At 36.4% G+C, this 12,633-nt stretch overlaps 1 protein-coding gene across 7 annotated transcripts in view; it reads right to left on the minus strand.

The window, feature by feature from the left end:
- LOC124175485 (V-type proton ATPase 116 kDa subunit a1-like) overlaps window positions 1–12,633 on the minus strand; it is a 76,863-nt gene that overhangs the window by 17,910 nt on the left and 46,320 nt on the right. For all 7 annotated transcript variants that reach the window (XM_046555804.1, XM_046555806.1, XM_046555803.1 and 4 more), the window contains one exon: window positions 2,180–2,322. In XM_046555804.1, coding sequence (XP_046411760.1) covers window positions 2,180–2,296 — 117 coding nt within the window. In that variant the 5' untranslated portion in view covers window positions 2,297–2,322. The remainder of the gene's footprint in view (window positions 1–2,179; window positions 2,323–12,633) is intronic.

Below are 12,633 nucleotides of genomic sequence, written 5' to 3' on the forward strand. Positions count from 1 at the left end.
AACGAACGGAAAAATTTCAAATTTCTCACGATCAGCTGGGCGCACGGCCGAGCGCAGTGCCGAATTTACCTATAGGCCCGAGAGGCCCGGGCCTAGAGTGGCATTTTCTAGGGGCGGCAAAAATGGGCACGGGAAATTCAATTTTTTTGGTAAATCAAAATCATATGCAACTTGTAGAATGGATTTTTTGAAGTGAAACTTCAATAGCGGCGTTGGAGAATTTTGGATGGAAGTGAATTCATGAGTAGCCCTTTAAACCGCAACACTAGTATAGGGGGAAGTTCCCCAGTACCGGACACCTAAGGTTATTCGTTAGTAAAATCGTCATTTAAGTGAAAAAAAAATTATATTTATTTTTGTTATAATCTTTGGAGTATGTTTAACAATATAGGAACTTTTGGAATTAGTATATAACGTTAAACTAAGAATAAAATTCAAATTTATTTATTAAAGAAAACTAGGGTGTCAGAGAAGTTTCCCCTAGTACCGGACACTCATAGTACGGACGGAAAAAATGTCTTACAATTTAATGAATTTTGCAATTATAAATGAATTCGCGGCACAAAAAGCAGGGAAAAAATATTTGCATTAAAGAAGTGAGAATTTTTTTAGACATTACTAGTCACTCACCAAACGTACTATGATTATTACATAACAGAATTATTATTATTGATGTCATTATTATTATTATATGTATGCAGCTATATCGAAAAATATTGAATAAAATGACTGCTTATGAGCATGTGTGATACAAATTATCAAATATTGATCTATCCTGATTGAAAATATCCCATTAGTGAACAGATCACTAGCTGGGCGGGGGGGGGGCAAATAAGTTCGGGACTACAGGCGGCTCCAAGTTAAATGCCGGCGTTGGCCAAGCGTTCTTTGGTTGGATGAGTTTGCTCGATCGGTAAGAGTAGGAGTATTGCATCACCTTTAATGCAAGGTAGAACTAGTTTGCAAATAGGTCATTTCAAAGGCAGGAGAAGCCATTGCATGATGAGTACAGCAGAAATACATTAGACATATACCGTCTGCAAGTGATGGAATCATGAATATTTATGTACCTGTAATTTTAATTGATCGAGCTTGTTTGGCAACTGTAATAATAAAGTCTTGAAGAATAAATGAAACTAGTTAAGCTGTTCAAAAGTAAAAAGTAGCAAGCTCGAACACAAGTGTTGCACTGATGTAGTATATTTGCCTATTTTCTGAGCTCAGAATAAATAAACACCAACTTGATGAAATCTGATCGATAACAAACTTCGGATGCAAAAATATTCCGTACAGTTTTTATGCGAGCAGTTATCTGGTGTTCTTCAAGACGCAAAAAGGCATTATTATTCTGAGTTTGTAAACTGTAATACTTATTCTGGTTCTTAAAAGTTCGATTAGTTCGTTAAGCTGACGTGAAAATTCATTTCGTCCCGCCACTCGGGATTGCCGAAAAATTCACACGTTCATACACTTCGTGATAATCGGAGCCATTCAAGCATTGGCTAATGCATTTTGTGCAAATTTTTGCATCCTACCCCTGTTGGTAACGTTTGATTGTTTTGCCCACTACTGTTTTTCAACGTTAGCTGACGCTTTTTGAAAAGTTTATCGATTCATTGCCTGGTAATGATAGAAATGCCATTTATAGTCACGTCGTCATGAGTCTATTCCTACTACATTAAAAATTAATTATAATCACTTATTAATCCACATTAACATGTTCGGTAAAACGTGAATTCATTATCATTGAGTATTAAATTCCTTATATATTGTCTTTCTCCTTAAATACTTGCAATAAACATTATATTTGCTAAGATATCATTATTGAGCAATTTATGCATTATCGATACAAGTTTTCACGTTTTTTTTTTTTTTTTTGTTATTCTCAAACAAGCGGCGTGTTGGCTTTGAGTACGCACTTCGAATTTCCTACGTTATCCAACGCGTGCTTGAAATGCCTACCACTACAGGGTAACATTTGACAAAAGTTCTCCCTGTTTTACCCTTAGCTAATACTTGAATCGCCTCTGTATAAGAATTTGAAGTAAACGGCAATTTTATCAGTACGATTCATTAAATTATCAGCATATTATTACTCGCTGAGCAACTGAAAGTACGTATCATCTATGCAAGGGAAATGCGATTAGTCAAATTGAATGGATAAATAAAAATTACTCACGTCGCGGAACTGCACCGTCCCAGTTTCGCCGAGTTCGGAAACAGAGAGGTAGGCAGCTTCGGGCTGAATGAACAGCTGGCAAAGCGCCATCTCCTCGCTACGAAACATCGCCCCCATCCTGCCGTTGCCGAATATATTTCACCCTGCAACAAGGAGGCAAAGCGTTCCTCTTCAAATTCCACAAAACATACATCATCGACCGATCAAAGTCACACTTTTTCATTCATATATTAAATGAACGAATGAACGGAAACGGTTCAAATTTGAACGGAGAGAAAATGGGTGAGTTTTCTCCGTCGGTAAGGGTAGGAGTACTACATAACCTCAAATATGCCATCGATTTACTCATGACGTCTGATTGCGAGTCGAGTTATAGACGTAAAGTAAGTTTAATCCGAAGGTCAGTCACGCGCTATGAAATTTACACAGGCTGCGGGAAGGGATCACAATTGGATTTCAGCGGATTTTACAATTTTTACCGTACAGCCTACAGGATTACGTTTCGTTGGGTTTATACATATGGGGCATTTTATATCGAATCGATCTAGGTCTGACCCATGACCTCTCCGATTTACCTCGCTATTTTCTATACGATTGTTTTCGCTCGCAAAGGCATTCACTGTTTTTTTCCGATGAAGGTGAATATGATGGAAGTAGTGAAAAAATCGATAGTAACGACGACGATAACCTGTTATATTGAGATGATAATACAAAATTATATTATGGTTGATAATGAAAGAATTCCCTTGTAAAGATGTGTTTTCTACGTAGCAAATACTCTGCAACTATTTTGCAACTATTGTCTTGTTAAGAGACTTCCTATTTTTATAGCAAGTCGAAACATTGTATTACTAGTTATAAATGTAATTTTAACTCGTTTCCGTTCACTCAGGTTCCTAACATCTTGCGTAACGTCTTTTTTTGCTGTTAATTATAGTGCACCGAACAGAAATGCACCTTATCATGTAAAATTTCCACGTTAAGGACCGATTCTGTGAACTTCTGCCGACCTTCCGATTCACTTGCACCACACAATCTAATCTCTTTCACATGAATTTGCCTTGCAGTGAGTCATGTGCCGTTAAGAGAGGCGTCTTGGTTCGTAAGCTTTTACACTTTGTGGAGTCACAAGCTAAGATCAATCGCATTACAGTAGCTCTCAGCCGTAAGGTAAGCGTGACAGCTACTATAGGTTAAGCCTCATTTACACCACTGTTCATTTAAAATAATCGTCCACCGCATATTTCAGAATAAGGGCATTTAAATACGCTACCAGCTGCAATCCCGCATAAATCATTGTTCGATTTAATAGCAAAACAAAAACAATTTGCGTAAGCAACCGACAAAAGAAAAACGAAATTTTTTTTCATGCACCGCAACCGCTTACATTTTTTTTGAATTTAAGGGAATGCATAATCATCATTTAAATATTTTTACCTAAATGAACGAAGTGTGATTGAACGATAGTTCGAATTTTATGGGACGGAGCAAACTATGTATTTTGTCCAAGTATCTACTTATCACACGGTCAATAAGATAAATAGCATCACTTATAACATGCCTACATATTAAACAGTTATACTAATGAAATTTATTGACATCGCAATCTAAACTCTGAAGCACGTGCCTGCGAATTATGTAGAACTCTGTAGAATAGTTTTTGTTCGTGTGAATTGTGTTTCCGGTAATAGATCTGACGGCCCAATTGATAACCGAAAAATACTATCAATTGGTTTAAAGTGTTTCAAAGAACCATCATGCACCTAAATTCGCAGATCTCCATATCTGTAAGAGTATGAATTCAATGTATCTGTTGTTGGTTATATTTTTTATCTGGTCAGATCAGATCAATTCATGATTTTAAGATTAGATAAATCGACGATCAAAAAACCCATCTAGTATTCGCTCAAATTTTTTATCCTCAATATATCTTTTGTGTAAATTGTTTTTGCTTTATTGATATGTATTATTTAATAACATGATCTTTGTGATTTAGATTATTTTGCGATTCCAATATTTGAAATCATGAAATCGAGATTGTTTAATTTAATACAAAAGATTCGATGCCTGTATTGTTATTACTCAAGATTATAAATGCCGGATTAGACTCAAGAAATGCATTCAATTTTAGTTTATTACGAGATGAGATATTAGAAGAACTGAAACTGATTCAGCAATCTATTGCCAAATGATGTATCCAGCATTGTCCCCAATACACCTTCAAGATCCTCCGTCGTGTGAGGTACAACGTGAATCAGATTTACTTCTGGATTTAAGTCATAGGTACGTAAAGAACACTTGAGTCGTGCCATTTTACAGAGATGCCAAATATCTCTAAATTGGAACCTCCTTTCAACTGACAATGAGAAATTTCGCGCGGGAGAAGGACGAAATATAGTTTTTAATGGAATTAGATCAGAATAATGACTTTATTTGTATTGCTACCTCACCTTTTGAGATTAAGGTTAGCTTAGTACACTCTGGCTACGGCATATGATAGCCTAGCGTAGCTGAATCGGAAAACAGTTGAACAAAAGCGACATGACACTGATTATCAGGTGGAGACGTATACCGCTCAAAATTGGTTTATTCCCTGCTTCGATCATTCCAAGTGTTGCAACTAATGCATCTACGACCCAGGGTGGAGGAGTAGAAAGTGAATACACAAGCTAGAACTTGATTTGGGTGTATTCAAGGTGCCATAGAAATCAAACTATAAACAGAGTTGTTGTGGAAGCAAAGTAACTACTCTGACAACACTCACATCACAACTGACCTCCTAATTCATCAGCTCATTCTTACATCTCTATGACACACTCACACACCTACATGCATACATCATACAAAGCATCATATTGCTTGTAACACCAAGAATAACGGCCAATTTCGGAATAAACCTTCTAACACCAATTCCAAAGTGTACATGAATAACAATTTATCAAGGCAGTGTTCGATCGGATGGAGAGCAGCTGTTTGTTCATTAAGAATAACACAATTAAGTACCAGCGATTGACAATTCCATATCAATAATAAAATTCATGAAAGGCTCAAGTTTTTTATTCACTGTAAAAGTGTCATAACTTTGGATATTCGTGAAATGTTCCTCGAGAAGTTACACACATCTACACAGTACCCACGCCGCTAGCAAACTTTCCAGATCATCGTCCACAAGCTCCGTGGCAATTGTCAATTGCATGCATACAGTCGACCTTCGAACTCGAGGGTTACCCCAAGTGGGCGTTAGTTGGGCGCATAGACTTATTTAGTATACTCCACTATCTCTGCATCATTAAGGTAGTCCTTAACTAGGGTGTTAACGAATTTTTCTCAATATATATTTTACTGTAAAAGTAATAATGTTCCAAAAAATCTATAACTGCAAGGTTTCAGTGGGCATTAGTGATGCTATCTGAAAAAAATTGATTTATACATTGATTTGCGAGATGGGGCGGCAAAAATTCGTTAACGCTCTAAATAAGGACCATCATAATGCATCGTTTAGAGATTGTTGTCGAGTTCTAGTGCAGAAGTTCTCGATTCTTTTTAGCATTTACAATTGGACTCTCCCCCCTATTTCAGTACATTTATAAACACGTACAGTGGCGCGTTGCTGGCGTGAAAATCTACACGGAAAAAAAAATTCAGCTCGTGGAACTAAATATTAGATAGTTACTTGTAAACAGTTCGTCGAACTAAACCTTCTGTTATTGGAAGAGCACTGCATGGTTCGTATAACTGACTGTTAGTCAGCTGTCATAGCTGTACGTTGTTCAGCTCTCTCAGCTAAACAGCTTCGTTCGAAGAGCTAGACCAGAATTTTTCGGCTCCGCTCACAGCGCTTATTATTAAATAGTACAATTATATTGCTATTAGTATTATTTTTCATCATTATTATCATTATTTATTCAGTGTCATTTACATATTTGAATGGACTATTTAAACAATTATCTATCAACTATATTTAAATCATACTCATGAAATTTGAAGGTTATGAAATATGTCAACGCACCAGAGCACAGCGCAACTTACAGCTCTTAGAGCAAAACCATTCAGCTGTGAGAGCTGAACAACTTGCAGCTGTCAGAGCTGACTAATATATAGTTGCTGTAACTACAAGATAGACCGTAGAGTGCGTATAGTTACTGGAGCTGTAGAATACAGCTCGCCGAACAGAATTTTTTTTTCCGTGTACACTACCAGCTTACAATAAATGGTACAAGTTAAAACTAATCACGCTCGCACATAATACTCGCATATGATGACTCAATACTAAGTGATAATGGATTTAGTTTGTACGAAATTCCATTTACCACCAAGAAATCTGGTTTGGGTTTGGAGTCTTCAAGATCAAATATTTATATGTTCAGCCCACCATATTGGATCCGCTATTTTGAATTTTGAAATTTTGACGTTGGATTTGCTTGCAGTGACTCCAAAAACCCAGGATTACCGAATTCTACTTTTCTAGTCCCCATAACCTTCCCACAATTACATTTATTCTGTAAAAAGAGGCATTTTCAACACTTTGTTTATTTATAGCGCCCAATATATTCGCGAAATAATCAAGATCCCTTTCGAACCATCAACATTGAAATCTAAGTAGTCCAATCAGGCAAAACAAAAATAAAAAAATTACAGCGATATCTCAAAAATTGAATATAAATAACGAATAACAAATTCTAAAAAGGTGTCTCGTATATGAGACGCTGTGCCGCAAAGGGTTAAAGTATGTTTAACTCCTCGCACATTTCTTACACAGGAGGTACACATGCGGACATTAATTCAGAGACGGCTAGTTTTTTGGCCGGGTCGATTACGTTGGTAACGCAGATTCCGCCCATAGCGACAATCTGACAGTGGCACCGCAAGCTGAATCTACTTTACAAACGTAATCGACTCGGCCGAAAAACTAGGCTTCTCCCTGATCGATTTAAGAAAGTATAATTGCAGGAAGTTGAGGTACTCTAGATTAGGTTAAACCCTAAGACAAGAGATCTTATAGGATGATTTGAAAGCTGAAGGGATGTGAAATTGGAGTGAAATTACAGTGATTGTTCGTTTGCCAGAAGGTTAAGGAATATTTGTAACAACCACGTGACACCGCGACGAAGCATACCAGATAAGCACGTGCATGCTGTTCTAGATATATTATTCAATTAGGTATATTGAAGCAATTTGAAGAACCGCGCAGGAAGCGAAGACCTGACCTCGTCGGTTAGTCTGCAAGTAGGTATGTATATGGTGAACACGTAGGGAAACATATATACCGAATAGCTGACATTTGCATCGGTGGAGAGATAAAGCTATGTGAGAAGTTGTTACAATCTGTCGTGTAATGAGTTAATCTATTGTCTGTGTTTGTGTGGGGGAGGAGGGATTACATAAATTTAATTTTCTCAATTTCTATTACTTGTCCGTAATTTGATTCATAGTTGATCTCTTGCAAAAGTGCTTTATTTGGGAAAGGATCTCTTACGATTAATAATTTAACGACTTTTATAATTTTTAGGAATAACAATTAACCTCCAGAGTATCCGTGACTAATCTAGCGTTGCAGCTTTTCTTTGAAAATGGAGATTGGCTTTGTTATTTCAATTTTATTTTGCAGCTAAAAACTTTTATTCTAATTTTAAAGTAGTTGCAAAAAAATACTGACGTATTTTATTACGAATTTGATGAACGAAAATTCAATCGACCGTATTATCTCCGTATAAGATATTCTTAAAAGTATCTAGTTGGGACTACTGAAATTGTAATTATTCAATCCCTCCAACACCTCAACTTCTGAAAGATCTCAAGAGTGATTTAACCACTTGGAAGCATGACTTGGTTGACACATCGAAGTACAGAGACAGAGAAAGTCTGAAAAATTGTTCAAAATATCATGTCCCGTATAGTAAAGATAAACTGTTGGTGAAACTTTCGAAATCAATTAACTTGCAAAATTTGGTAAATGGCGAAATCATCCATCGACTATTGCAATTCCGTAATTCTAGCGTGTACGATTTCTCTCTCTATCATAATTACGAATTGCCCGCAGTCCGGAATTTGTGGACCGTGTTTTACAAACGCTCCAATTCGGTAAATCAGTATCTTTTAATACGAGATCTCCTTGTTCGGGCCGAATTGGCGCATCTGCGCATTATAGATTACACACACCGACTCGTTTCACCGACTTACGATAGACATTGATCTTATCTGCTGTCAAGAGATAGTTATCCAATACTATCCACGTATCGTGACACTTATTGTTATTGATCACTTTGAGCAGGGTCAAAATGATCGATAGAGTATCATAAATGCGTCTACAGAAGAAACAGACAAAATATATCACGCGATAAGAAAATATTCTTTGATTCGTAACAAACGCGGGTTCAAATAAATCTGAACAGAATGTCACAGTCGTTTGGAATTCTCCAATTAATTCGGGTTATTTGATGTTTATCCTTTTCCGGAAACCGCTGTCCTTTTATACGGCATCATGCTGGGTGGGACCGAGACTTCTGATTGAATTCATTGAAGTACATAATAAAGAAAGAAAGGAGCGGCAGGACATTGTAAAACGGAGCTACGATAATTAGTACAGTGATGCATATACGACTAGGTGATCAGGGTAACATAACGGTAATCGAAATAGTGGTATCCTAGTATAATGACTATCGTTGCAGCGTCCTTCGCTTTATAGTTTGAGGTCTACAATGCATTCAAGGTCATCGACCATTCACACGCAAACAATTTCCGTTTCTTCGAAATTTTATTTCGAAACGTTGTACTAAAATCTAAACACGAAAACGCAATAGTGCGATAATTTTAAAAGCAAACAAGTATTTTAAGAAGTTTAATGCCAACAATATATAGATTAATTATTTTTGTGTGCAAAAGTGGCCACAGAATAATAGGAGTAAAAGGAAAACAACATAACAAAATTTGAATTGGAATTGTAAACAAGAAAAAAAAAAAAAATAGAAAAAAGAAAACGAAATCTTGCTCCGAACTCCTATGAAAAGTCTAATATTTTTTATAATCTCATAGAAAGTGTTCACTAACTACAGCCACTCTATTACGCCATTCTCGGTTATTTACTTTTCTCGAGAATTGGACTACAGGTGTTTGACACCTAGAATAAGGGAATGAGGTGAACTGCGTTGTGACAAGAAAGGGCATAAAGTGAACTACCGAAAATATTCGAGATCCATGTTAAAAATGTATTGAAAGAACACGAGTCGCTACCGAGTCTGACATACAACATAGGTATAAGCACTAAGAGCGTCTAATCTTAAAGAGCCGTATTTTATTTGCGATAAGTCAAACCGCGGCACATTAAGTTGTAAATTTTTTCCTCGCTACAGGCTTCTTAGGCGACACATTTCAAGGTATCGTAAGCCTCAAGAGTACGTTTAACTTACCATGCGTTCGTCACTCGCATTAATTAATCAGTCATTCGTTTCGACGTTGCACAGAAACAACGCAATGCGTATTTGCCTTACTCTAACTAATTCCACCACCTCCTGTTCTATTGTTTACGGTTCACAGTTACTAGCTACTCTTAGAAATTTTTCAGCATCTTATAGAAATATATATGTCTAGGTCTAGACCTTCCAAAATAATTCTTCGTATAAACTATTCAGCCAAATACATGCTCCACTCTAAATATAGATACACGGTGATCACCGTAATTGTTACAAATATCAAAGACAGTGTGCTCGCATAGATTCAAGTTACAATATTCAAATATATCGTAATGGTAAGAAGAGGGCAATTTTCAATAGCAATACCATTATTTATACGACCGCTTGAACTGGAAATAATAAGAGTATCTTGACTCTTGACGTTATCTTTGGAGTTTGCGTATATTTTTCCTTATACTGTTTTCTTATAATATTTTCTTTATAGAGTGTAAAAAAAAGGCAGAGTCTATTACATCACGTATTTCCCGACTTATCTGTTCACGAAACCGCCAGTTCTCCAAGGTTTGAGATACGGTGGGTATATTATATTTTGCAACTAGTTACGGGAATTACTTTGTATTATGCAATAAAGAACACAATTGATCCATATCGCGTGCATCGCATGCCTGTTTTAACCTGAATGCGAAATAGTTAGGCTAAGGTCTGACGGACAAGTTAGACACGAATGTGTGTGAAACGTCCTCTCTAAATAACAAACCTTCCATGGCCGAATCCACTGGCGCAAGTTCGTAATGAGACGCTCAATGTAAAGAAATGCAAAAGCCTACCATTCGTTAATAAACATTATTCGTTGTAACATGAACTCCTGTGGGACTTTTTTTGGGCTGGACGGATAACCTCTTAAACTTTACCACATACCTATGCACCGAGATTTATCGCGAATTGTTTCAGTGGTTCAACGGCGTCTCCGCAGGGATAGATACAGGTATGTATGATATATGTTGACGATATAAAAGGTGAAGGAAACGCAAGTATGTATAACATGTATGTATAGGTATACTACACGTAGGTATAGTTCATACATACGTACGTGTACTTACGCAAGAAGCCTGTGACGAGTTCAACAAAACACTCGAGTCTTGTGACAATAAGAAAAGATAACGAAACTTAACACATAAAAACAGATAGCGAAATTACCAGTTACTGTTATAGGTGTAACCTGATGAATATATTCACGTGTGTAATTTGATACGCCGCCGTACAATGTCAGACTTTCCATCTCAACCGGAGCAGCTTACCTTCTTTCCGCAACTCGCAAACGTCGCTCAGATTTTATGAAATTAGTAGATGTTGAGTACTGATCTGATAGTAAAATTTATGTAGGTAGATATTTAACACACAACAACCAAAAGATAAAGTCTTTAGGGATCATTTTCTCGTATCGCGAATCTAGAAATAGCTCATTTATAAATCGGGAGTAAAAAATCGTGTGGAATCATTTTCGCATCACAGCATTCTATTATCTGCTTTTGTTTCATTAGAACAAGAGTGTTTTATTACTCTTTACTGCCGATATATAGTGTGTAATTTCCAAAAGGCTCGGCAGAGTTCTGCGCTAAGTTCATCCAGCTTTATGCATGAATAGATACCCGATATTTTGATCCTTTAATTCACGCTTTTTTTTTGTATCCCTTTATTTATTGAACTACCGTTTTGTTAACAACTGCAGAGTTTCTCGGTTCTACATGAAATAGCACATGTAAACGAATGGTCGAAATTCGTTCTTCTTTTCGTTTTCTTCCACGAAAGAAAGTACTTTCTGCTAATCTAACATGAAAAGTTGAATGTGAAATTTGACACAAACTCGATACACATCAAAAAATTTTACATTTTTTAAAATTTTTTCTTCGTGTTGTTTTTGTTTGTCCGTGATATTGGATCCGCCATTTTGAATTTTCGAATTCCGAGTTCATATTCGTAATCAGCGACCCCAGAAGCTCATAAATGCAAAATTTCAAGTGAATCGCATGTTAAGAAAAATGTATGCGTGAAAGGGATAAGCTAATTTGCGGATCACGTGGCATGGACACACCCAGTCATATACAGTTGCCTGCTGTAAAACAGATAGCTAACCTATCAAAATTGACGACTGCCGCGCACGCGTGTCACGTGATACATCAGTCGTGAAACACACTCGTTGCGAATGGACATCGAGCCAGGTCTTGGCTGTAAAGAAAATATTCAATGCAATAAATTTGAAATTTATCAAGCGAAACCGTTTTTTTTTTTTTTTGTGTGACAGACGCAGCAAGTGCAGAAAATTGATTTTAAAACAGTACTTGAATCGAAAAGCGTTCGTTTGAATTGTTTGGGTGAAAATACTTTCCATGTAGATTTTTGAAATCAAAACCGTCTAATTGCTCAAAAATAATAAGAGAAAGTGTCACCATAGTCTATATTGTACTGTAACTTACGAGGCAATTTAACGATCGTTTTCTGCCTTGTTTCCGAGAAAAACACGACAAACAAATTTAGGCTTACTCGGTACGACGCGTACTATTTTCATTATATGAAAATCGACCAACTATTGAAATGCTATCGATCACTATAAATTCCTGAAAATTTATCATTCATACTTGAATCGCCGATCTATTTGTCTGCTGAATTCCGAATTATATACAAGTTTTTTTCCGACTACGAAATACTTCGATTCGAACCTCGACGATCATTTCAGCAATTATGGTATCACAATACGATGATTTTTGAATTCATCAAGATGGTAAATTGTACTTTCCGGTAAATTTGTAAGGGTTACTTTTGATATCTGAGATGTTTCGATTTGAACTTTTTGATCGACATAACTATTATACGTATAAACAAGTGGTTACAAGCTTCGAATGTATGAATTAGACGTTAGTTTGAAAGAAAAATTTGCCGAGAACAATAAAAAAATTACACTTTGTGCAGCTGTTCCGGAAAGTTTGCAATTCAATGTAAAATAATATTTTTTTCGTGTATTTTTCACTTCGACCGTTTATGTATGTA

The sequence above is a fragment of the Neodiprion fabricii genome, chromosome 2, assembly GCF_021155785.1.
Source record: "Neodiprion fabricii isolate iyNeoFabr1 chromosome 2, iyNeoFabr1.1, whole genome shotgun sequence".
NCBI classification, from domain to species: domain Eukaryota; kingdom Metazoa; phylum Arthropoda; class Insecta; order Hymenoptera; family Diprionidae; genus Neodiprion; species Neodiprion fabricii.